Source organism: Haemorhous mexicanus, chromosome 9 (assembly GCF_027477595.1).
Source record: "Haemorhous mexicanus isolate bHaeMex1 chromosome 9, bHaeMex1.pri, whole genome shotgun sequence".
Lineage (NCBI taxonomy): Eukaryota > Metazoa > Chordata > Aves > Passeriformes > Fringillidae > Haemorhous > Haemorhous mexicanus.
In genome coordinates, this window is record NC_082349.1 from 14508813 (window position 1) to 14536439 (window position 27627).

Consider the following 27627-nt stretch of genomic DNA (forward strand, 5'->3'; position numbering starts at 1 on the left):
AGCTCTCCTGTGACACCGTGCCCACCCCTGCCCTGCTGTGAGTGGGACAGGCTGTCAGTACAGTGCTGCTCTCTGGGGACAGGGACCTCCCCCAGTGACACAAACCTGTCACTGTCACCAGGGCCATGGCTAAATGCTGCTGATGTCCACGCTTTCCTCACCTGCCTTCTCTTCCAGGGCTGATGTGCCAGCCCCTTCCACTGGTGTGTTTGGCCACAGAGGGGTTTTGGTGGGGGTTGCCTGGCCAGGGGGACAGGGTGAGGCTGACAGGTGTTACAGATCAAACCTCTTGGCTTAACAAAGGTGGACAACGTGCAGGCCACCCAAACATTTCACATCCCTCAACAAGGGGTGACATTTTCACCCCATGATGGAGCCCCCTTCTCTCACCAGCAGGCATTTTTCCTTTGTAGCCCAACTCACAGATCTCTCAGGCTGCTCTGGGCTCCAGGTTTGGCTTTGTTCCCAAGTCCACCAGTTCCTTCCAGTCAGGTCACAGAGTGCTCCATTAGGAATCAGCACAGGGAGGGCTAAGGCAGCCCAGAGCTGGGGGTTCACCTTGGCACTGCGTGGCCACTGCTTCCCTACCAGCCTCTCCCCTCTGGGTGGGAACAAAGCTGCTGCTGCCCAGCTCACTGTGGGAAGGGACTGGATTCATTTTCTCATCAACAGAGCAGCAGCTCCTATCCAAGACAGCTTAGTTTTTGTAATGCTGTTTAGCTGATGGGGTTTTATAATTAGCTGTTGGGATATAATTTATAATGTCTGACAAACAGTGGGTTTTCTTCCTAGATCAAAGATCACATCTGTAGGGTTAAAAAAAAAAAAAAAAAAAAAAAAAAAAAAGAAATTTGAAGCATGACAAATCCCTTATCCCTTGCCGTGATTTTTTTGGCTCTATATTCAGGTCCTGATTTTTTTAACCCCTTCCCTTGTAGAACTGGTAGCACATGATAGAAAGCCAAGCTGTTCACTGGAGGGTTCTGTTATGTCTTTGGATATTTGGCAAATATACTTAAGGGTTTGAATATACTCCTACTGGCCACTGGTAGTCAGGGCTCAGAAGCAATTATGGCATAGCTATAGCAGCTGCACAGGTTTGGGTTTTTTAAAAAAAAACAACCTGCAGGCAGCAAGGACTTGAGGTCAGCAGCAGTACAAGTAGAAAGCTGCTGTGATGGCAATATTAAATGCAACAATGCTTGTATTCTCAAAATTATAACACTATGTCACTGAAACATCACACTACAACAGTCACTTCTCAAAATAAAGGTCAAACAACATTCCTCAAAAGAAAGGTCCTCACTGGGAGCTGTACAGGCTGCACCCAGCTGCTCCCCAAAACCACCAGCACTGCAGACTGGGGCTGCAGAATCTTATCCCCATGCCTCCCTTAGGGCAGCAGATCCTCCATCCCCAGTCATCCCAGCCATGCTGCTGCCACAGGGACATCTGCTCTTCTGCTTCAAGGGTCACCTAAAACTGCTGGCAAGGGCTTTGTCTCTAGTGACTTCTCTATGAAACTGAAACCTCTCCTTTTCTAGGTCACTTCTTCAGTACCTCAAGAACAATTTCAGCTCCCAGTCTTTGCTCCCATATAGTCACAGCCCTTTTACACTGGTATTACTCAGAAGGATATAACCTGAATGAAAAAGAGAGAGGGGAAAAAAACCCCAAAATAAGAAAATTGTGAGTGTGACAAACAGTTTTGCTGAGCCCATTTCCCTCGAGCTGTGCTCAGCTCCCTCCACAGTGGCAGTGGGGCAGAGGAGCAGAGGCTGCCTGAGGGCTCTCACAGGCCCTCAGGAAGTGGCCACCTGCACCCACCTGGCCTGCAGCCCCACAGGTGTTCTGGCTGCCCTGGTGATGCTCACCCAGGGTCTCCTGCCAGGGCAGTACTGCTGGGGTTCAGCACACCTGGATGCTGAGGCTGCAAGAAACAATTCCCCCAAAACTCTTCTCCAGCTTGGCACGTTGGGAAGAGAAGAACCCCATGGGCTGCCCAAACTGGAGCTGGAAGTTTGTGCCAGCATTGCCCACAGGGGCCACATAAAGCCCTGGATTCAGCTGGATTCAGCCTGAGGTTACCTGAAAAGTCTGTGCTTTCCATCACTGCTCTGTGTGAGTTCCAGGCAAGGAGCAAACCCACCAGCTCGTGGCTTTACTGCTGCTGCCAGCTCCCCATCATTCTGCAGTGCAGGTTACCATGGCAGCATTTAAACTGCATAGAATGGTATATTTAGACCTTTCAAACATATTTCTTTTGGTACTAAGGACCTAACCTTTCTGAACTATAAAGCTGCTATCCAAACAAGAAAACTCAGGTATGTGCATCCGTTGAAGGTGCAAAAGCTGCTGGAGAGAGCAAAACAACACAATTCTCACAGAATATTTTCAAGTATTTTCAAAATCCCATTCACCCAGTGTGCATACTCAGCCTGCAAGCACAGCCTTAAGGCAAGCAGAAAACACCCTCCAGGTCTGCTGGAATCCTTTGGGCCCCACTGCTCAGGGCAGATGAGCTCATCCCTGACCATGCCCACACAGACCTGGGGCGGGGGCAGAGCCCACCTGGGGGTGGCTGCAGCAATGGCTCTTGCTGGGCACAGAGGTTGGGGCATCTCCCCCAAAGTGCAGAGGTCTGGCTCAGCTCCAGAGCCTTTGGCAGGTGCTGTGCCTGATGTGCCTGCTGTGCCCCACCCTGTCCTGCTCAAAGACACCAATTCACCGCAGCTTCTGCATGTGGTGCACCAGAAATGTAACTTGTTCTTGGCTCCTCAGAGCAGCCTTGCCCAGGGACAGGAGATTCAGGCTTATTCCCTGAGCCTGCTGCTCCCTACAGCAGCACTGGCCCGTCACAGAGCTCTGGCCAAGCACCACAGCTGCATGGCTGCTGCATGGCTGCTGCAGCATCACACCAAGGTGATCAGGTCCTGCTGGAGGTGCACAGGGCCCCAGCACCAGGGAAGGAAGCATGGGGGGAACAAGCAGTAGTAGTACCACAGCTACCCAACCCAATTCCCAGTGTGACCCTGAACAGAACCCCAGTGCACAGAACTCAAGAAGTCTACGAAATGGGGGATAAGGAGAACCTATGCCGACCTCTTTCCACCACCAGTGAAATAAGGAAGCCTTCACAATCTTTTCCTTGCATGGATTTATTATGAAATCAGGTATTTATGGGCAATCACAACAGTTTCTACAATAATAAAGTTTAATACTTTAAATTACTCGGGAAGATTCCACATACAAGATCCTTGAGTACTTAATTTAGCATCTATTATTCCTCAAGACAAGGTTTTTTACACCACACAATAAAAACATGAAAGTATTTATGTTTTTTCCTATGCTGCACAGGTACAGCTTCATGTGCTGCAATTTTCATCCTCACAAGAACATGCTATGTGTGCATCAACAGTGTCCTTCATATCCTCTGACTTCTGGTCAAACTTCATCTGCTTGTCTGTGAGGCTGGTGGCTGAATCTGATGGGGAACAAGAAATGAAAATTAAACAGTTTACTTCTGCAAGCTATAGCATTTACCATGCACTAGTTATTAGTTACAGCAGGCTTGGCTGTTCCCCACTGATTTACATATTCGTATTTGTCTAAGTCACACAGAGATGTTCCAGGAAACCCACTTCATTAATAAGCCAGTTCTGCCTTGAAAGCTACTACTTCCATGCAGAATTTTATTAATGATACATTTAGGAAAGGGTATTACAATCTTTAAGAAAAAAAACCTTGGAAAACAGATACAACTCTATGCTCTATATAATCTGTATCTACTTTATCTAATGTCTTATAATCTACAATACATGTTTAGAAAATAAATCCTCCTATGTCACTGAGCCTGTGTGCAACAATCCTGTCCACACCTGCCCATCTAGTACCTAAACCAGCTCCGTGAAGTAGGATCACACCGAAAGGCAGGGATATATAAAAATGCAAGGCAAGGATCTCTGTTTTGGGGTGCTGCACTTGGTCCTCTATGGCTCAGTCTGCACATGCTGCTGTACACAGCTTTTCAGCTGAATCACAGTGCTGACTGTGCTGTTGTCCTGCCCTTACTTTGTTAGCCCTAAGCACCACAAAGGAGAATTCAGTTTAGATTTTAAATCCCAATACAATGAAAACAATTAAATGTCCAATAGAGAACCCTCTCCCTCTCTGAAGGAATGTTTGCCTATTAATAAAACAGGGAAAGGGCTTCAGTCAGTAGGGCAGTAAGTCCATCCCACCTATGGCTATGCTGTATTATTCACGTTTTTCAAGTGGAATGACTGAGCAGGGTGACAATCTGTTGATCCTTTTGCTCAGCTCCTCCCCGGTGGGATTTCTGCTGCCTTACCAGCAGGGAGGCAGTGGAAGCCCACGGTGACCGGAGCAGTCTTGGTGGGGGAGCAGCCCTTGGTGCAGCGCAGCACGGGCTCCGTGGAGTAGCACCTGGACTCGACCCCGGCCAGCCGCACCGCCCTCTCCAGCTTCACGAAGGAGTGCCGCAGCTTGCAGGCTGCAACAGGCAGGGGACAGCTTTTGTGATAACGGGATACAGCTCCAGACCCCCCCAGAAGGACCCATCTGCCAACGCTGCCCATCTGCACACTTCCCTCTGTGAAAACTGTGCTTTGATCATAACTGAAGAAGCTTTACTGACTGATATATCTTTCAAATCAGCTTGTTAGGTATGGAGCCCTGGAAAGCTAATTTCAAATGCAATTGCTCTGCTTCTAGATCACGATATAGAAACATAGTACTTTCTAATAAACATTTTTCAAGGTAAACTGTCTTACTGAATAGCTATCAAACCACATTTTAAAATATTGAATATTCAGCAGTGGAACTAAAGGGGAGATTTCTGACCAAATAAAATTAATCACTAAAGAATTGCATTATTACCAGTGTCATTCAGACACAGAACTGGTCAGAGAGAGAGAGAGCAACAGTCATTGCTGCCAACAAGGAATATTGATCTCATTTTGGATTCCCAGGACAAACAGTTACAAGTGAGAAGCCAAACAGACCACAACTTATTCCTAGATATAGATTTTATGTCTTCAAATTTCAGCAGCTTCCACCATATGTTAAATGGAAACACAACGTGGTCACCACCAGCAACAGGAATATTATTGTGGATGTGTATGTGAGCTCCATATCCATCTAAAGCAAGTTTGTTGTCCAGAATTTGTGACAAAAACATGGAAGGATAACAGCTAATGCTGAGCTAGACATGCACAAGCCATCTCCAGGGACTGAGGATGTCCTTCCCTCATCTCTACAGATGCAACGTGCCTGTTCTCCTCTAGCACTGTGGTGTGATGTTGCATCATAACCTCAGCTGAGAGCTGCACACCATGAGATCCTAATCTACAGAAAGACTTAAAATGCAGCTTTTTCATTTCAACCATGTAATTAAGTCCCTGGACTGCTCAGCTACTTTGTACATACAAAACATGAATGCTTTGTTTGACAGGTTGCACTGGTTCAAAAACCAGGTGGTCAGCCCTGGTAATAACTACTAATTCCCATCTGATTTTTTGATGGATTAATTGCTGAAAATTGATGTCCAGAAAATGGGGTTGTGCTTAAATAAAAGCATTGTGTGTGAAGCTTATCCTCTTTCTGATCCTCATCTAAAATACTTCAAAACTGAAACAAAGATTTTGATTCATCTTATTTTTTGAACTACAACTAAGTTGTATATTTTGGCTTGTTTAACCTGTGATTTCTTATTTCTTTCTCAACTCGCAAGTAATTTTAAAGCAGTATATAACTTAATTATTAATCTTCTAATATGCTTTTCATTTCCAAAATATATATGGATTTTAAATTTTCTGAACAGATTCGACATTTCCTGAACAACTGCAGTATTATATTAAATTTATTAGAGCTTGCATACCTCCTCTACAAGGTCTTTCTTCCAAAATCCAAGAATGCCCAAAGTTCACTGCATCTTTAGTTACATATCCATTAGGCATCCGATATTCCTGTTCACATTCTGCGTCATATTTTCCACACAGCCCACACATTTTCCCTGCCATCCATAAAGCAACTTGGATCTTGGAGGGAAAAGAAACAAGAAGTATTTCAAGTTTAAAAAAAATAATATCTGTGGAGCACATTTTTGCTATGCAGGTCCCTTCCAGTGTAAGTTAATGCACAAACATTTAAAATCTCTTTGATAAGAATTCGAAAGGGTCTGAAAGTCAGGTGCCAAACTCCTGTGGGGCTGCAGAATCTAAAACTGATACAGTCTTTGTAACCTATTGTGCCAGTCTAGGATGTTAAGTTATTCATGCTCTAGACTATTAATATGCTGAAGCTTTTTTCTGGTGGTTGTTTTGATAGTACAAGAGACAGATATGAAACAGTTTACCAACCCCTTACGTTCCAGCTTCATGTTAATTTGAGTGCAGACTTTAAGCCACTCATTTATCTAACAAGAATGGCTGCATTTTTGCTGTTTTGGAGAATTATACAGCTGTAAGAATAGTGTCAGGAGCTGCAAACTCATTTTTCTTGCAGAGGCACTGCTGACTCAGCGTGTGTACACTCACAGAGCCACTTCCCAACACACATCTGAACTGCAAGAACAGAATACTTTTGTTGATCAAGGATTCCCATTTCTCACACTCAGAAATAAAGAGCAGGACTGTGCAATCCTGTATGATCATCTTCCCTTTGGGGTTTTTTGTGCCCTGCACACATTGCCTTTGCCACTGTATACCTTTGCCTTCCTACACAGAGATTTAAGGGGATCCTATGGAAATTTCTTAACACCCAATCTTATGCAGAGGAAGAATGATACCCTGAATGTGTATCCATCAAAGTACAGTTTATCAATGCCATAGGCTGGGGCGAGAAGTACAAGCCCTTGATTTTCACTGTGGATCCACAGAGAAGCACCTAGAAGAAAAACAAAACAAAACAAAACAAAACCAGACCAAACCTAGCTTCTTTAAGAGAGAAAAAAAAGCACCTGTCATGTTTCTAAAACGTTCTTTACTTCAAAATTCCTCAGTTACTCTATTCAAGAAACAAAAATATAGAATAAAGCAATGTAGAAATGGGCATACATAGAAAATGGGTGTTTGCAAAAGGATGGAAGAGAATGTTAATGGTCATAGACGTATTAATTTTTTGGGGGTTATTAAAATAATCACATTTCTGTCTATAAATTATTACTGAGCTGTCTATAGTATCTCTGTATTTGTGCAGGTTAGCAAGGCTCTGAGTGCACTGCATTAGAATATGGAAATATGAGGAACACCATGAGTGCCACTGGGGCCATTTCTAGCACAATTATCACTTCCCAAGTCCATAACAAACAGGACAGAGCTCAGCACTGGTACATGCTAACCCAATTTCAGCAAGATTTAGCCCAATTCACATATTGCAGCTCTTCAGTCAGAATACCCACACTGTATATAGCCCCTGACTACACAGCACAGGATGAAACAAGGTCTTCCTGTACTTTTCACAGAAACAAACTATTCCTGTTTTGGAAGAATCAAGCAGACTATATCACCAGCTCTCCATACCTATCCCTGGCAGAATGCAAGCCAAATTTATACCTACAAATCAAATCAGGAAAAACATCAACATACAAGTCACGTGTAGTGGATTTTAGAAAAGCTCTACTTTTTTAATCAAGCAAAACTGATAGCATAGCCAAAATCATCTCAAATTTGGAACTATAACAGGACCTGCAATGATGTACAAAAAAGTGGGATCTTCATGTTAATAATATCTTGCTTATTTAGGCTACTTCAAGAGCTTCACACTCTAATCAAAGTGTCCCTTGGCAAGTGAGTAAAGTACATATTCTTAAATATTACCTTAAAACCAAAGAAACACTGATTGAATAGAAACTGATCAAATCTCCTTCTCCAGATTTCTTCTTTCCTCCTTTCTCCCCAAACGAATGTGAAGATTGAGCAGCACATGCTGCATCACTCACCAGCAGATGTCAATGAGATGTTTGTTGGGCTCTCAGCCCCATCCACCAGCAGCTTCACCCGTCCGTTGGCAGGGCGCATATCGACCTCACTGCAAGGACAGGAGTGCTCACAGCCTGGCTGTGCCCCCTCCACACACTCACAGTGACAGAGGCAACTCCCTGCTCACTAAATGTCACAGCTCAGAGCACAAGCTCATTTCAAAGGTTTAAATTACATCAGGGGTACTCTTGTCACCTACGATGCAGGATAAGAGCATCAAGGTCACATTCAATATGCATGGAAAATAAATAAGGGGAGTGCTGAAACCTCATGGGCTGCTAGCCACTGCAGGAAAGCTCAGATTGGAGCTCCTCTCATGCTACATGTGGGCAATAAGGTCCCCCATGCTCCCAGCATCTGGCAGAAGTTACTTACTGATTGCCAAGCTTGATGTTGATTACTTTCAGGTTCACAGCTTCTTCTGCATTCTTCATCATCACCAGGAACTTCAGGTCAGAGCTGCAATCCTGAGCCAAGATGTGGTAGCAGTTTGCTGGCATGGTGTAGTTAAACCGAACGTCATTAAAGGTTGTGACCTTGTTGTAGGAAACTGAGCATTGAGCTGGTTTTAAAAAAAAAAAAAAACCAGTGAGTTTTGTCTTTTCCATGAGAGAAAGCCATTAAATTGTGTGGTTTGTTTTTAGTGCCATATTATTTTAGCTTTGTATTTTTTTCATTATGTGATGTTTTCATAAGGTTCACAGGGACTTTTGGCTAGTAAGCACCCATAAATTCTTAGAAAGGCCTATAAAATGTGTTCTTCTAGCTAACAAAAAAATAAAAGAATTGACAGAAATTTAAAATTATATCAATTCAGATAATTAGTATCTTGATCCCTGAAATGATGGTTTCTGTTCTACATGCACAGTATTTTCTCTCAGTTGAACCGTCCTCACATTATTACAGAACATTTCCTAATTAACTGAGACAAACAATGCCAGAAAAATTTACAAGGTGTCCAAATAAATGGTGAGTCTGAAGCTGTCATGCTTCTGAGCCCAGTTAGATCTGACCTTTCAAGTTCTCAAGCACTGCAGAAGGGGCTTTAGCAAAGACATTCCAGCTGGGAGGCTGCAGCTCTGAGGTTGATATCCTTGGACCTACAGGAAGTGACAGGGGAAGCCTCATGGCTTTTTCATAGAGGGTAATCTGAAAAGGAATTCAAAAGCACATTCAAAATGTACCTGTGCCAGCAAACAGCTAGGACTTTTTTTTCCTATTTCTTCTACTTTCATTGCAAAGAATTTATGTGAACATATCTCATCTGACTCACTGTCCATGAGGGTTTTGCTTTTGCTCAGTTTTCCCTCATGGTGTGAGAGAAGTCATTCAGGTATTTTTTGGGAGAGGATGAATTACTCCCTTTCAAAGGTGATGAGGTGAACACTTATGGAGATACTGCAGATGGAAACTCATGTCATATGAGTGCCCACGTCTCTCTCCATGAAAAGAATCACTATACAGACATCTTTCTATGAAATATTAAAATTATAGAAATATATAAAAGTAATTTTCAGCATATGCTGAACTGAACCCAAACTGATGCTAGCCTAATTTTTCTTTCTCAGAATTGACCTACTGTAATTAAACAGTCACACTTTTCTACTAGGAATAAAATAGAAGAGCGATAAAAATATTTCATAATTACATCAGGAAGCTTGATAACAACATCACATGTCCTTGGAGAAGTTAGAGCCACGATCAGCCTGGCTTGTCGAGAAGGATTCTTGTCCATTTTTTCAGAGAATCCCAGCATAAATGCAGCCCCAGGAACAAACTTGTAAAACCTTCAAAAATTCAAATCAGAAAGATTTAGTGAGATGGAGAAAAAAAAGGCTGCACATATCCCAGCTAGATAGTCTCACACCTGTGTGTAAGCAGCATGACAGTCTTCAGGATCCCTGGTTATGTCCTCACACCCATTCTCTGCTCTGTTCAAGTGTTAGTGAAAGGAAGGATCTGTTCCTCAGTTTTCAGTAATTATGGCAAATATCAGGAGTTACTGTACATTAAAATATGATGTAATCCCACTCAGCTTTTATGTCCAAAGGTAGTACTTGGACAGATCAGAGAATAAAGTATCAGCCAGTTCTTAAGCCGCTAGAGCCTCGTGTGCAGATGCTGATTTTTCCCAGTTGCCCAGCATTGTTAACAAGTGTCACTGAAGACTCAATTCTCACCATTCTGCTATGGATCTGACACTGGAAGGAACTTTAGGCCACTCCAGTTTCACTTGTACAGCAGGGTGGGTAGCAAACTGCCCAGTTACCAGCTCAGATGAAACCTTGTAGTCCTGGCAATTCCGTCCCCATTTCAGGTAGGCCTGTGATGGAGGAACAATGGTCCATTTGTTTAGTGCCTGGAGCATTCCTGTGATGCATACAGATCTGCACAAGCCAGTTTTGAGCCTTACCTTTGCCTTGTGAGCATTGTGAACTGAAGCATCAGCACAGAGCTTCCACTTGCTTGAATCGGTGAGGTTTGACACAAATACCTGCAGCCGGGGCCTGACGGAGTCAACATCAGCATACACCACCAGCTGGAGGCCTCCCACCTTCTTATCATCACGGATGCCATGCAGCAAAACTGCTAATACTGGGGCTTTAACATCTCCCAAAAACTTTGGCTGAAAGGAAGGGGGAGAAGGCAGGCAAAACATTTAATTATAGAAGAGTTACCATGGAACATTTTAGATGCAAGATCTAGATGGATAAATGAAAAAATAAACAACTGAACCACAAATATATACCAGCATATGTGTCACACATATATACATGCCTATAAAACCTCCTGCATATGTCTTTGATGTGCACGTGCCTCTGCATGCCAGATGGCTTTTATCACTGTGTTTTTATGAGCCAAAATTTGTGCCATTTCCTGAGCTACAGCTGATACCATGGAGATAGTCATATAATTAAAACACAGTAATGACTATATGATTTGGGCTTCATTGTGTGTATCCAGCCTGTGAATAAAAGAAAGTGGTTCAGTTTGAACATCAGCTGCCAGTTGTATGCGTCACTCATTCCCACAGCAGAAACATCCCCCACTCATCTCCTCTTGTTTATCTGTCTGGGTCTTGTGCTGGCTTTCTCCTCACACTTGGGCTGTGAGTTCTGTGGGCCAGTCAGGTTTTGTGTTTGCACAGCAACTCAGCACAGAATATAATCCAGGACATTTTCTCCAACATCAAGAACCCCTTCCCTTGGAGAACAGCCTTAAGTGCATCATGATCTTCAATATCTCACTCCATCATTCTCAAGCCTGCACTCATCTGCCTGGTGGTCAGGAGCCCAGGTGCTCCATGCCCCCTCTGGAACACGCCTTTTGCTGCCACCAGTGTCCTCACACTGGCACTGTAGCACCTCAATCTCCCTCCAGGCGGCAGAGGTCACAAAATGAGTCTCTGCAGGCATCTGTTGAGTGGAATTTCCATGAGGGAAGGGTTGTGATGCAAGTAAGAAGGATCCTCAGTGGCGAGGAAAGTGCATATGGGAACTGTGGTGCATGTCTTGACTGATACCTGAGACTCAAGAGGTTGGCATTCCTCCCTTCCCATGATTATTGTTGTTATTAATAAATACAACCACTGTCAGTGCACAGCCACTCTGACATTATTCCAAGCTGTCAAAACCCTCCAAAAATGATAAAAATGAAGCAACTAACCCATGAAGCTCGAGATGTGGCATGACTGGATCTGGCAGAGGAATGTGAGCTGTCAATTTGGTCATCTGGGAGTTTTCTTTTTGGGAACTGAAAAGAAAAAAAAAAAAAAAAACAAAAAAAATCAAGCCACAGCAGGCTTAAGAAGGTAACTTTAAAGCATGCTTGAAGAAATTGCACGAGGCAGTCCTGAGCAATTCTCTCTATCATGGCACTTGGCTTTTTCCTGCTTACTACGTAGGATCTAACTCTGAAAAATTTTGTTTCCCCAAACATAATTGACTCTTCATGGCCCATAAGGACCATACCTAGATGAGAATTCCCTGTATGAAAAACAATGGACCAAAGCAAGTCAAATTTAATCAGCTTCTCACTTCAGTAAGAAAGAACAAAAATTTTGCACAGGTCTGATGAACTGGAAGCTAAACTGAATGGACCAACTGAATGGAAAGGAGCATCTGAGTGGACACACACTGCTCAAATGTTACTTTTTGAGGAACACTAGTGCCAAGTACACTGCTCTGGCTGGCTCATGCCCTAGTAAGAATCTCCTCAACCAAAGTACTATAAAATAAGGTATCTTTCTACATTTGTCTGCATCATTATCCTCATGTACGTGCAGTGATTCCCACCCAAGAAACCAGGTGATCAAAGCCAATCAAATGAATCAAGGCTCTGATGGCTCCTCCCAAGTGTGCAGCTCCAGTCTGTTTTGTTGCTTTGGAAGAGGCTTTGCAGCTCCTTTGCAGAGCCACAAGTGGCTTCATGTGCACAGCACAAAAGGGAACCCAGCTCTCTGTCTTTACCCATCTCAGAAGAAACACCATAGTTCTAATGTTATCAGTACTGTAATTTTCCTCAACCAAGATAACAAGTTGCCACTAAAGTCTCCATTTGACTCTTGACAGATTCCATACTTCTTTCAGTGAGGAAAGAAAAACTCACCTCTTGTCTTTGTGCTGATTTAAAGCGGTACTGATAAATCTCATGAGCTTCCTTTGAAATCGACAAAAACAAGATGATTAGAAGTCTCAGAGGAAAAGAAATGCAATTATATGAAAGCCTAAGAACTGGAAATTAAATAAGAAATTTACTGATTATCATTCATACATAGTTCTGTATGCTTAGTCACAAGCACATAATGCAAGATGAAGTCATTTATATAAAGCAATAATGTTTCTACCACAAAATTAAAACAGAAATATGCAACGTTTATGGACAGCAAATTGTCAAAAAACCCATTTCCTGACAGTAACCAAATTTTCAACAAACTTGTGAAAACTTTTGAGATGAAGTAGACATCTGTGCCAATGATTGCAGGTGTATTTGTAGAATAAAATTTTCAATTTTATGTTGCTAAATCTACTGGTCAACTCCTAATGTCCTGACTTGCCATGCAAAGCCAGCAGCCATCAGGAGCATGATTAGTAGCATCAGTTGATTTACTGAAAAAATTACCAATATTTTGGAATATGCACTGCTGCTGCTGCTGCTGCCACCTTCCAGATGTCCTGAATGATGTTCATGGCTGTGGTGGCTCTGTGACTCACTGCTGCTGCTGCTATTCGCATGCCTCGAGTGATGCCCATGGCTATGATGACTTGATGACTTCCTGCTGCTGCTGCTACTGCTGCTACTGCTACTACTGCTTTTGCTGCTGCTGCTGCTACTACTGCTACTACTGCTCTTGCTGCTGCTACTACTGCTCTTGCTACTGCTACTACTGCTTTTGCTGCTGCTGCTGCTACTACTGCTTTTGCTGCTGCTGCTGCTACTACTGCTTTTGCTACTTCTGTCACTACTGCTGCTGCTGCTCTTGCTACTTCTGCTGCTACTGCTGCTGCTGCTCTTGCCACTACTACTACTGCTACTGCTGCTGCTTTTGCCACTGCTACTGCTCTTGCTACTTCTGTCACTGCTGCTACTGCTACTCTTGCTGCTCTTGTTACTTCTGCCACTGCTGCTGCTGCTCTTGCTCCTTGCATCTTTGTTTCTCGCTTGCTCTTCTTGATTATTCTCGTCTTCATCTCCAGCCTCTTTACGATGAGGAGAAACAGCAGATGATGAGGAAGAGGAGACAGCTGAGGAGGCAGAAGATGAGCTGGAGGCATGTTTTGCATCAGGGTCTGCCCCAAGCTCTGTAAGCACAGTGTTTTCTTTCTTTGAAGATTGCTTCTTCTGGTGTCGTGTTTTATTTGCAATCTGCAAACACAGTCCAAGAGGTGCAAAAGAGAGAATACATCTGGTCCTGTTTTTGCAAAGTAAAACTTCTGTGGGTGTTGGACAAAGCTGGGTTTTCACACTAGCTTTTCAAGGAAAAACCACCTCCCTGCCTCACTCACAGCAGAAGCTGCAGAATTCCCTCAGATCCACTCCATCCATCTGAATTCCAGCCCAGCCCAGCCCACCCTGCTGGATGCACCCCACAGGAGCAATACCTCAGCATGGGGCACTGGCACCTTCCAAAACAGCCCCAGCCTTTCTTTGCCATGCCAGCTGCCCACACTGTACTTCTAATTCTCGCCCACATTTAGGGGAAAATGTTCCCCTCTGCCATACTCAAAGTCACTTGCCTTGAACACATTGTTAATGCCTAGAATCTTCTTCAGTTTAGCTTGAATGTCCCCATACAGAGATGATTCACCCTCTTCCTCCGACTCCGAGTTTACTTCATTAATTATTTTGGAAGCTGCTCTGGATCCTGCCTGAATCTCCAGCTGGATTTTGTCAATATCAGCATCTGTTTCAACTACACACCAATTGCACACATTAGAAAGTTACACTGCTTCAAATAGCACTGACAAGCCTCAGATGCTCAGTATTTTACCTGGGATCAAGACTACTTTAGCTTCGTGTTCTCCGATGAGTCTGTGCAAATAGGTGTTTTTCAGGAAGCTGGCATCTCGTGACCTTCTGGCAAAGCAGAGCTGACAGCCAAGGTGATGCAGCTTGACACAAATGTCTCGTTTGTGAGCTTTTTTTCCCGTGACGTGGCCGAGATCCTCTTGAGAGCCATAGGCGCGTTTCCTCGACGCGCTGTCAGCTTCCGGCTGCGTTAGAGATGGGGATGTGAGGACCACTGGGAGTGTGTCACAGCAAGAGTGAAACTACAGACATCCATTGCAGAGAGGGTAAATATTACTGTACAAGCCCAAAAAATAGGTTACCTTTGTGAAGTCTTCGCTGGAAGCTCTAGCTGATGGTTTGAAAGGTTCTTCCACAATATTTGATGAAGCATCTCCTGGGAGAATTGGAGTTCTCTTTTCAACACCTAGCTCTCCTAAATTTCTTGATACAGCAAAAGCCTTATGTCTGTTGAGATATATGCAAAAAACAGTGAATTGTCTTTGGATCCTTGTAATCATCCTTGTAAGTATCCTTGAATCATCCTTGTAAGTATCATGTGACAGCACAGAGGTAAGATATTTGAACACAGGGATTATATATGAATTTAGAAATATAAAAACTATTGAAAACAAAAAAAGAGTTAATGACAAATATAATTTTTTATATTGCAGGAAGTTATCAAAGTCTGGATAAATTTAAACAAAATTTCCAAAGCATCAAAAATTTTCCTTCAAACACATAAATCAAAATCCTTAAAAGACAATAAAACAATAAAAAACAAGAACACAAAATAATAAACAATTTAATATAAAAATTACACTGCTAAATAATTCAGGTGTCTTCTGATTTTTAGCTACTGTATTTGTCTTCTTTGTGCTTTATCCCAAAGGTTCTGCTATACACTGAAGAATCACTCTGCCTCTCTGGAGACCTCTGTGGGAGGTCAGTCAATAGTGAACTTTGTCAGGCTTCAGCAACACAAAATATTCTGAAGTCATGCTACTGTACCTTCCAACCACTAGCTCAGTTTCCTCATGGCATGGATTTGTTTCAATCTTAATATTTTTCAGCTTCATGTCTATCTTGGCATCAAACTTCATTGGCAGTCTTGTCAGGACCTTGCCTTGAATTTCCACAGCTTGTTGGAAGTATTCTGTGTTGACACCCATTGTTGCAAATTTCTGTATGTATAAGCTGAAACAGAGGGCAGCAGTCAGGTGTAAGGAAGGTGCTCTTTTCATCCATGTGGTTCTGCCTTCCCTCAAAAACCTCCTTCATATGGAAAGCCTCAGAAACCTGCCATACCTGGGGGTTATGTCAGAATGGATCTGCACAGTGGATTCGAGCAACTGTGAAGGTCTAAAATCTCCAGTTAAAGGGGGAGCTATCTTTCCATCAACTGCAAATGCAAGAACAATATTTAAACATTGTAAAAATGAAAGAAAGGAGTCAAACATAAGCACTTTCCAGTAGGAGGTAGTGGTTTTGTTAGTGCAGCAAATACAGCTGGAAAACAAGACAGACTTTGGGGTACATGAAACCTTTCATGATTCTGAAGAATACTGAAAATATAGAGGAAGCTTGTTATAGAAGCAAAGGTTCTGATGCAACACATTGAAAATGGAAATAAAAATATACTAAGAAATTGAAGAGCTGACCCAAATTGAAAATTTTATAATTAGTGTAGCATTAACATTTCAGAAACATGGGGAGTCAGAAGACAGAGTGAATGCAGAGAACAAGGCTAATCAACCTCTGATCTCCAATCTTTCCTCACACCAAGTGTGAGCATCTTGTACTGTGGACCCAAAACTGGACATTTTACTCCAGATACAGCTGCAAATGTGCTAAATAGAGAAGGAAATCGTTGTCACTCTGGCTCTGCTCTTGCTTCTGCAGCCCATGACACAGTTGGCATTTATCACCACATGAACACACTGCTGGTTTATTGTACCAGGTTGTCCTGCCCTTCCTGTATAGCTGCTCTCTATCTGGGTGATGCCCAGCCTATACATTGGGTCACTCCACTCCAGGTGAAGGACTTTGCATTGCCTTTGTCAAATTTCACCACACTTCTGTCAGGCCATCCTCTCCAACCTGTTAAGCTGCCTGTCAGTGGCAGCCTGACCCCCAGAGCAGCAACTGCTCCCACCAACTCAATGTTAATATTGACACAGAAATCCTGAGGGTGCCTTCTTTTACAAAGTTTGAATTTTAAAAGACACTGAACAAGTGCCAATGGCAGCGGAAGGTTTCTTGTAACAAGTCACCAATTCTGTTTTCAGCTGTTGATTGCCCTTGGGGATCAACAGTCCAGATAACTTTCACTCATTTTGCAGCCCATCCATCCAATCCATACCTCCCCAACTTGGCTACAAAGTTGCTATTAAAAAAAAAAAAAAAAACAAAAAAAACAAAAAAACACAAACCACAAGACACAGAGAAGGGACAGAGCTGCAAAGATGTTACTAAAGCAAACTAACAAACCAGAAACCAGCAAAGAGTGGGTACGTGGGAGAGCACAAGCACATGTCCATCACCCTTCATTCCTTACATGGTGTCAGCAGATATTAGAGTCAGTCTTGCCTAATTTAAGTCTGCTGAACAGCTCACAGTGTGATCACTGAATTACCTTCTTGATGAGGATTAGCACTTGCATATTTGTTCTTTTAAAAGAGAGCTCCAGTCTCTTTTCACAGGCCCTCTTCTCTTCCTCCTTCTTAGTGCCACTAACAGTGCTCTTTTGATTGTTTCCTGTTTTGTTCTCTTTTTAAATCAACATTGAATCCTCCTTAGCTTGTGAGTCCACCTACCCATGTCTGCATCAGCTCCCCAGGCAGCTCTTGTGGTTTTTTGGCCTCGAACGTTGTGGCCTCTCTCTCTCTCTGGTTTCCCAGGTTCTCATCTCACCTCAAACCAGTGCATCCATCCTGTCTCTAAACATCTTCACTGCCCCACTCTCCAAAACCACAACTAGCTCTTTTCCTATCCTCCTGGCTCCCCACCCCCTTCTCCCTCCCTGTGCCGGAGCCCCTCTCACCGCTGGCGGCAGCCCTGGCCAGGGCGGTGCTGTAGGAGCTGTACTCCAGGGGCAGCCCGCTGCAGGTGGGGACGATGTAGCGCAGCTCTGCCAGCCACAGCGGCTGCGCCCAGTGCGCCGCCAGGCCGGCGCGCAGCTGCGCCGCCAGCCTCCTCAGCAGCGAGCTCCTGTCCGCGGGCTCCAGCAGCGCCTGCAAGGGAACGGGCACACGGCAGGGCGGCGCGGGCAGCTGCGACGCGGCCCAGCAGTGCAAAGAAAGCAGGGGGCCCTGGTACCTTCACCGCCTGCTGTAGCACCTCCTTATTGATGTTGATGTAGGCCAGCTCTTGGCCAAAGAGTTTAAAGTAGGCTGATATCAAGGGGGTTTCTGTTGGCAGCTCCTTCCATCCCAGCAGCTGGGGAACAGATAGAGACAAGCAAAGTTTCTTAATGGAACACTTCATAAATAATAATTCATCCTAAACCACCCTTAACTAAACCCATCACTGGTCAAGCTGCCCTTCTCCTTTGTAAGATTTCCAGTTGTAAATAGCATGATGGCACTAATTTACACTTCCTTCCACCACTGAGGTGCCCACAAATGTTTGCTATCCCAATACAATAACATTCACACACAGGGTCTGAGCCATCAGTACCACTAAACCCAGTCTGAAAGCACTGCAAAAAAAAAGGATAATTTCTCTTGAAGACAAAGGCATATTCTTGTCATCTAGGTGAGGTAGATAAGGGAGGGAGTAGGAAGCCTGCCAGGCATGTGGCACACTGTGCTGTAATGCCTGCTATTCCCTTCTCTCCTGTGCTCCTCCTGCAGCCATCTCTGAGTTGGGAGGAGGCAGAGCCAGAGCAAAAACTGGCAGAAACTATGGCAGCCATGGCAAATGTCCCCTGAAGTCCCTACTGCACATCTCTCCTTCATAGAAATACTTGAGCTGACTCCTAGGAGAACAGTTTGCCTCCTGATACAGGGCTTAGCTAGTGAGAAGCATCACCAATATTACCCACACGTTGTATTACTGAAAATACCTACAGCTTTTCCAATCTCCTTTATCTTTTTGTATGTGGAATATTCTGCAAATGGGATATTTCGTTTCACGATGACATCTGTGAGGCCTTCCACACGGACACCAGCCTACCGAAACAGCACGAGAAGGAGCAGTCTGAAATGTGCTTAGAGAGGAAACTTTGTGAGCAGTTTTAATTTGAATTTGATTTATTATTGACTTAGGTAAATATTTACCTCCACCAAATCAGCCACCGACCCTGCAGAATATGCCATCAGCTTGGAAATGATTGCTGATGGGAACATCGTTCCTGGGCTGTTCATAACAAATACATCTCCAGCAGCACCAACTTTATAGTTATCTATGGCAGAAGAAAACAAGAGACATCTTTTTTCTAACCATTCTGTTTAGCTTTTTTCACTGCCAACTTTAAGATATATCATTACATAAACTCTAACTGTTTAGGCAGAAATTATTAAATGGCTACTATAAACATATGAATCTCCCATTTAATTTCTCACTGAAACAAAGAACGCCATATTTCTCCAAAGGACTTCACATTTAAAGAATGAATTTCTAAAGTGAATTTTTCCTGATCACTGAAACACTTACCAAAGTAGCCTCCAATACGAATGACCTTGCTGTAGCGATAGCTCAGCCTGTCCAATTTGGGGGCCAGCAGCTTAAGGGCAATATTGCAAGCTGAAGATCTAAACAAAATGAGAAAGGTAATAGTATCCAGAAACAAGCTCCTGTCAGTAAACAAACTGACTTCAGTAGTCAGCACATGCAGAAGATGATAATTTGCTGAAGAGCACCTGCTTTGTTCCTGTCTCTACTCACATGTTGTACGTGTATGGCAACCTGCTCTTGGACAAAGCCTTCATGTGGGAATACACAAAACTGGCCACTTGCAAATTGCTCTCCTTCATGGCCACGTTGGCAATGGTTGTGATCAAGGGAAGGGCAGGCCTTGTCTCAAAGATAACAGCACAAGCCATCATCCGCACTTCGGGGGACAGCGACTCGTCAGCGAGGATCTGGATGAGATATCCCTGCACCTGCAGAGACAAAACAGGGTCTGGAATTACCAATAACTGAAACCATTTTGCAAACTGGATCCACACCTAACCCACAGAAAATAGGGGAGAGAGGATCATTATCCCTGCAGAAGAGTTTCCTGATCTTTTTTACTGCAGGGTTCCACATAACTTTACTGATATAACTGAAGGGGCCATGGTGGAAGAGCCTCATGAAACCACTGAAATGCAAATAAATGTCCATCTATCAACCCATGGCAATCCAAAAGGCTTCAGCATTGCTTTGTGCATTATTGACATTCAAACATCAGTGAACATTTTTGGAAGAAAAAAATGTACATAATAAGACAGATTAATGGTTTGAAGTAACTCCACTGACTCAGTGAGCATGCTTCACTATTTTAGACCAGTTTTTAAAAGGTTCAGCAGTTCACCAAAGACAGTCTGAGTGAATGGTTTCTCATATAGGTCCTATACCTAAACTATCTGAAAGTCTTGCCTACATTTTCTGTGACAGCAACCTCAGTGTGGGGTCAGTGGTGACTCACTCAGCCTCAAGGGAAGGGTCTAAAAGAGGTAGAGCAATGCTGACATTTGGCCTAGGAGTTTAACAGAAAGTGTGTTTGCTCCAGATTACAGAGGCAATTTAAATTATATGTCTGACTTTTAGGTGGCTAAGTGTCCACTATCTATTACTAGCACAAGACTTAGTTGGTTACAACAGAAGATAAAAGCAACACTGCTGGAAGATTCCTACTGGCTAATTATCATTACATCTTAGCAGAAAACATCAGCTGAATGTAAAACTGTGTAGTATTGTTCTTAAAAACAATCTTTTTTTGAAAAAACTGAATCCAACACAATACCATTTAAATCATTACACTTATGGTACATATTCTAATTCACTAAGCAAAGAAAATCTACCAGATCCTACGTACTGTTTTGCAGTCCTTCCAAGCAATTTTTCTCAAGGCCATTATGGCATCAATCTGAATGTGGATGGGGATATCAGAAGCACTGGATGAAAAGATGGGAAGGAACTTGAGGATGCGCTTGATGCTGGCTGGCTCTCCCATGTTGCCAATGCACTTCAGAGCCAATTTCATTTTGTCCTCACGGCCCCTGCTGATTGCTTCGTCTGCCAGGTCATGGATGGGCTGCAAACAAAGCACAGATCAATCAATCAATCTCTCACTCTAATGTATAGACTGTCCACAGTGTCCCCCTTACCCACTGAAGAGCCTACCACAATAAACAAACTGGCTTTGATAAAAATCACTCAATGGTGGTTTCTCTCAGGATTTTACCCTTGCAATGTGAAAACTGTGTTTTCAATGATGAAGCAAATTATTACATTGACAAAATTATTTGATGCCTTTGTTCTGAAGAAAACCTACAAAAATGCGTATTTGTATTTCCAGTCACCCTTTTTATACTGTATATTAAAAGAATTCAGCTAATATAATGAACATTACTAAGCTATTAACAAAAAAGCCTGGCAAACAGCTACGTACCTGGAGAGCTTCTTTAGGACAAGCTGAGGTCTGAGAACAGTATCTATTCACCACAGAACTGTATCCCAAGCTGGCAAGTTGTTGAAGCATGGGATTTTTCTGGATTCGAGAACTTGTCACTAAATCCTGTGAAGAAGAAAAAAAAATTAATTTGTCATTTAATACAGGGCTTCACAAAGCTTTCAGAGCAGGAAAATCATCAGATCTTATTTGAAGGGATCAATTTGAGAATGATTACTGTTCTTATCTAAACATATTAAAGTAGGTTGTAGACATTATATTTGGAAGCTTTACTTAGGATCTTAATTCCCTACTAGTTTATACAAATGTAAGCTTACATAGCTACACTTTGATTTTCATCAACTGAACACTGAAAAGATTAAGATTATGGATAAATATCAATGTATAAATGGAATGCCTCTAGAAAAATGTGCAACTCGATTATATTAATGATGCATTTCCACATTATTTCTGCTTTTCCTGTTAAAGAATATTGGCTAGAGATGGCAAAAATCCTGCTCAGAATTAATGGTTCATTATTGTGTCAATGTATTTGATGTTTACACTAATACTTTTCCTGCAGCAGTTTCCACTTCATGGACTAGTTTGCGATTAAAAGAGCTGCTGAAGTGACATAACACCCCAACCATCAATTCTTTCAGAAGTAAGAGATTAAAAGGAAAAAGTTTTGTCTATAGAAGGCATGCCATGTGATCCCTGAAAACTAAAATGGGAATTATTCCCAGAAGCTCTTATAAGAAAAGGCCTTTATATCAATATAGAGAAATGAAGACATAGAACTATCCTCTAATAAATGCCATGCAAAAAAAAATTCACGGGTCAACATTTCCACAAAATTAGTGCACACGAGAGGAGAATCCATCCCCTAAGGTACTTGATCACAGGTTGTTGATCATCATTCCTTTCGTTGTGAGATAGGAAACATTCACATGGCTTTACTCACTGCTGCTATTGGAACAGTGTGTTCATCAGCTTTTGTTAAATGGAGAGCAAAGGGAACACTCAGAAGAGCCTGAAGGTAGCTGAGGTCATCACTGCGGATTCTGCTCTTAATGAATTTGAGAGCTTCTGCGGTGCCCGTCGCAGAAACTGCACTCAGCAGCCATCGCCTGCAAAGAGAGTTTTAAAATCCTTCATTTTAGCTCCCAGTTGTCACACAACCAGAAGAGTTTCTGATAGGCTGATACAATGAAATACCTGTAGCGGGGTTTGTCTGAACATTGTCTCCAGATGGATTCAAGGGTGTCAGAGCTTGTCAGCTTGCAGAGCTGGACGAGCTCCAGGAAACGGTATGGAAGATCATCATGGAAATCTTGTTGGTTATTCAGGACTATGTGTTGCAGTGTTTCGATTATCTGTCACAAAACACAAGACAGAGGGCATGCATAATTACACTCTTTGGAATTTATGATCAGGGGTTTTATTTTTAATTAGGAAAGCAATTTGGAAAAAATACCCGTTGCTCAGGGTTTTTGGTCTTGATGAGCTGCACTGACATCTGTGGCAGCACTGCTGGGAACTGGTACCGAAGGCTGCCATAGCTCTGCATGGAGATGTCTGGGGAGCTCCCCCATTCACTCTTCACCTCCAGCAAGGTGAGTTGTTGTCTGTCAAGAGTCACAGGAGAAAGGCATTATCTCTCTTTACCCATGTGGGAATTTTGTTTGTTTGTTCAGTGATACTGTGATGGTAACTGTCTTAATCTTTAAAAATTTTTCTTATCAAAAGAAAACCTTTTGCTAATGAATAAAGCTTTCAGTCTAGAACAAAATGGCATTGGAGTTATCTACAATGAAACTGTTTCCGAGGAGAAGCAAAATTGCTGTCTGCTGAATGAAAGCTACTGACCTGGTGTAATGAATGGTCTTATTTCTACATACACTTTCTTCCTCCTGGCACTACAAATTAGCCCCTTTTCAGAACAAACAGAGCAGTAAAGTAGCATTCTTATGGTATAAATGACCAATGCAGCTTTTCTCCTTTCCTTCCATGTAATTGTAATGCCAGTTTGACCAGGGTACAAATAGAAAATGGCTTGCTGAACTTTTTGGACTGTGGAAACTCCAAGTGTGATTACACAGCTCCATTCAACTGCTGTGGAGCTCAAGTCTCATTTCACTTCAGCTGGGGGTGAAGGGGACAGACAGAACCTCTAATTATTCTCACTTTGTGAAGCAAGCCCACGTCCCACCTACTTTGCTTCCGTGACAGCGACACCGGTGGGTTCACTGAATGGTGAGATCTGATACACCTGCTGAGACACCACCTCTGTGATCAGGGCACCACTGTCTGACTGCTTCAGCTTGTAGGAGAAAGCTGCAGTGCCCTTGATGATCCTTTCTTTCTGTAGGAGGACAGGGAGACCCAAAGAGTGAATGAATGGGAACACGGTGGCCATGTTTGTTATTAGGAAGATCTTTCCACATCTCACATACCATCATGTCAACAGGGCAGGGATAGATGTAAGCCATTCCAAGACTCTTCACCACTTTTTCCTGGCAATTATTTTGGTCTACAGTTTTGGTCACAGAGACTCGGTTGTTCTTCTTGTCCTCCTGGATGACATACCTTGTATGGCAAACACCTCCAATCCCAGCCTGGCACATAAATACAGAAAATGAGACTTCCCAATTATATCAGGATTTCACTGTGTGAGAAGTTTTACTTAATGAAGATTCTCAGTGAAGCTGTTACTATTACATACAATCATTCCTATTGAACTAAATAATAGGCATGTGAGCAATGCTTGGTCAGGGCATGGAGTTTAAACTTTAAAAGTAATCAATATCAACAATCAGCAAATAAAATTGATCAAATAGCTGTATTACAGAAGCCATATAACAAATAAATTCATGGATAACAAGTCTTTTTTTCCAAAGAACTGCATGTTAAGACTTAAAAACATATGTCTTAGAAAGAATTCAGCCCAGGTAATTTGTTGAACACACATCCACACATTTACTTCTGTATGAATGAAAATCATCTTTTTCTTACTACAAACACACAAAAGTAGATGCAAATAGACAGAAACTCAGAGGAAGACCAGCTAAAGAGAATAAACACATCCTTTCAGCAAAATAGTTTTAGAATGGAAAGAAACAAACCTCTTGTAATTCATACACATTCTGTGACTTCTTAATGGTTATCTGTATCATGTTCAGTATTCCTCTCACTATGTTAATGCAAGTATCAGGGCAGTTTTCTGGGCCATAAATGTTTCCAACCCGTCCACTGCTGTATTCAAACTGGAAGGGCCGGGTAAGGCATGAGGAAACCATCTGGGTGATTTTGGAGGATCGAGTGAATGGGTCCCTGGGCCAGATGCCATTGTATTCCTCGAGCTGTGGGGAGCGGATCTGGGAGGAAATCAAGATACTCAGGTGAATAAAATCCCTTTGGTACTAAATATGCAAACATATTGGAAGAAATTAGGATAACCACTAGTGAGATACTCCTTACTTCCAAATGTAGGCTTAGAAAATCATAGAGCAGTTTATTCTTTTGTCTTGTGCTTACACTACTGTAAAACCAGTGGAAATCCTGTCTGCTCAACAGTACTATTTTATCTTACAGAAGCAGTTAACATATCAAATAAAGTCTCCCTTTTTGACAGCCTTAAAATAAATGTCATGCTTTAGATTTAGCATTTTAAAAGCTTGTACCATTCTAAATGTAAAAAAAGTGCAGTTTTAGAATGTTTCATTTTAACTTATTCCTATATTACTCTTTTTTTGGACTAAATTACTATATTTGCTTCATATTTGTTATTTATTTAAATCAAGAAAAATATTTTAACAACGAACAATATATTTATAAACACTGAGATACTATGTAAATAAGAAGCAATTTCAATAACTTTGGCAAAATTACTGCCAGCTTAGGTACCTCAGAGCACAGGCTGGTGCACACTATACAAGAATTTCGGGACAAAGTCTATAGTGTGAACTGCAATCCCTAGCCCCCAATTTTCAAAGAGCTGTCACTGAATTCAGTACTCCAAAAAGACCCTCTGATTTGTAACTGAATTAAAGGGGTAAAAGTACATTCCTGAAGCATATTTATTTTTAATTGAGCCAGGTCCTATCACTGCTGACATCAGCAGAGGCATGATTCCACATGTACAGATCTTTTACTGCATTATTCAAACACTAAACATTATCACATACTCCTTTTTTATGATTTTCACTTTTTAATTTTACCTTTATCATGTATCACTTTTTATCTTTAGTTTTTATCACTTTTTAAGTCTATTGTTACTAGTTGCCTTCATGACAATGGTTTTACACACCCAAGTCCTAGCTTCCCACAGGAGTTCAAAGTGTGTGTTAAGACTAAAATCAAATTTTAGAGCAGGCTTAAATGTCTTTAGTTTTCCATTTTCTAGCAAACCCCCAGCAGCTGTATTTCCAATATGAAGTCTTGAGGAACAGCTGCTACCACAACTTGCAGAAGGAGCACAGGTAAGTGACTCATCCCTCTGAAACGGCAGCCTGCAGCTCATTCTTTCACCCACAGTGACAAGCCTCCAGTTGTGTTTCCTGCAGCTTTCCTAGACCCCCCCCATCAGCCAGATGCAATGAAAACTGTGATTTTAGCTTGCTGCTGCCCATTTGGGAGGTGCAGTACCTTGAGGAGGTAGAGGCTCTCCGACAGCCCGCTGATCTCTAGTTTGCAGCTCAGGCGCACACCAGCTTTGGCTAAATTCTTTTCCTGAAGCCCATTCAACACCCAGCCTTCATAACTGTACATGTAGCTCTTTCTGCTACTGAATCCAGGGTCTGAGGGAAATAACAGCCATTTTCACATTACTTGTGTGTTCTAATAAATAGAAATAACAGCAAATTCACTGAAAACAGGTTATGGAAGGAAATTAACTTACCAATGTCAAACTTCTGGCTACCTACAAAAAGAGATGAAAAACCAGGTAAGTAATGTTCAATCTAGATCCAATCGCTGCCAGTGAACTTAAGGAAAATTTAGAGAAGAAAAGTGAAGAAAGGATAGGTAGCCTTACCTACAAGGGTGAGCACTAGTGCAAGTATGATCCCCCTCATAGTGAAGGTGAATGGGGCTGTGGCAGACATGGTGGCACTTTTATGGAAGAAAGCTCAGGAACACGTGGCTCTGTTCTGCTGAATTCTCAAGTTTTTTATCAGTTAATGTAAACACCTCCCTTTTTGCAATCATACTTTCTCTTCAGATGGAATAACAGAAATCAAGTCATACCTTGGCATCTCACTGATTATCTCATAAGTGCTTTGCTGAATTGTTTAAAAGTTTCAACTTAACCCTAATAAGTTTTTACTAGATCTCTTACAATAATTTTACAATAAACACATTACTTAATTTCCTAGGTTGTGTCACAGCTGGCTGCTGCTATTTGGTCCTACCATAGATTAGGTTGATTTTGCCCAGGTTATGCTGACCTGGCACCTGACCTGAACTGTTATCTAGCTGATAGCAACCCAATTAACAGAGTCGGTATCACACACTGACAGTGTTCCTCCCCTTCCCTCAGCACTGGTTCCAGCTGCCCCTGCAGACAAGGACAGATATCCCCTTGATATTATACTCCTATGAGCACCAAAGTACATTTAAAAATCATATATAAACATATATAAATGGCATATATATATTTATTCAAATAAATCAGAGGATCAGGGCGTCCTCTCAGCTCTGGTCACAATGACCAGGAATATTTTTTAAATGACCAAAGATTTCATAAGCCATCAGTAAATATTTTATCTTTCAAGGTAAATGACAGCCAAATCTGAACAATTAAAAGCCACAGAGACTCCTCCCAGCAAAGTAGGGGGAATGGGAGTGCAGGTCAGCTAGAACTTTTGCATTTCCTAAAGAGTCAATCCCAAAATGCAGCTGAACAGGTGCAGGCTTGCAGCCAGCTTCACCATGGCTTTACAGAGAGCGCCCAGGCACACATTCACCCAGGTGTTCTCTCCTAGAAACCCCAGGGCCGTGGGGGCAAGAGGAGATGCACAAAACACTCTTGGCCTGCTCGAGTACGGTGAGCGACTGGGGGACTGACCAGACCCATCCCTCCCACAGGAGACACAGTCTTCCAAAGCCAGCTAGGTGGCATCTGGATCAGCAATAAAAGGCAAGAAAAATCAGCAATAAAAGGCAAAAAACAGGGGCTTCTGAGTTGAAGGATGTTACTGAAGGAGCAACTCAAAGCCTCCAGTTTATTGTGTTGCCTGAAGTCACACAAAAGCCACAAATCCCATTCAAATTCAACATCTATGACATACTGGTTAATCAGACACTTTATTTCCACTCCCACAACTGCTGTAGTTATATGATTAACCACAGGAGTGTGCTTTGTGGCAAACGCTATTTTAACACCCACAAATGAACATTTCTATTTCAGCAGTTTCTACAGTCTTCCATCAGCAAGTGCTGTTCCTGGGTTGCCAGTTCCACAGGTCTTGAGTTTTTCAGATTCCACATGGACTGTAAATCCATCTCAAGCTGTGTGAACTA

The 27627-nt window shown here is 42.4% G+C and overlaps 1 protein-coding gene across 1 annotated transcript; it reads right to left on the minus strand.

Annotated features, from left to right (window-relative positions):
- Positions 1–3142: 3142 nt before the first annotated feature.
- On the minus strand, positions 3143–26210 carry LOC132331073 (vitellogenin-2-like). Its single transcript, XM_059854049.1, has 35 exons — positions 26141–26210; positions 26006–26026; positions 25753–25904; positions 24231–24482; positions 23562–23723; positions 23322–23470; positions 22583–22733; positions 22324–22481; positions 22070–22235; positions 21106–21231; positions 20530–20748; positions 19395–19612; positions 19164–19261; positions 18788–18912; positions 18578–18679; positions 17826–17945; positions 17551–17740; positions 15816–15909; positions 15519–15704; positions 14831–14975; positions 14491–14713; positions 14237–14412; positions 13122–13865; positions 12609–12659; positions 11667–11753; positions 10414–10626; positions 10181–10323; positions 9649–9787; positions 9014–9149; positions 8376–8562; positions 7961–8049; positions 6809–6906; positions 5900–6059; positions 4352–4513; positions 3143–3484 (listed from the first exon to the last, which is right to left on the minus strand). Exons 1-35 carry the CDS (start codon positions 26208–26210, stop codon positions 3366–3368), a joined length of 5631 nt encoding a protein of 1876 aa, XP_059710032.1. The 3' UTR covers positions 3143–3365.
- Between the last annotated feature and the right edge of the window lie 1417 nt (positions 26211–27627).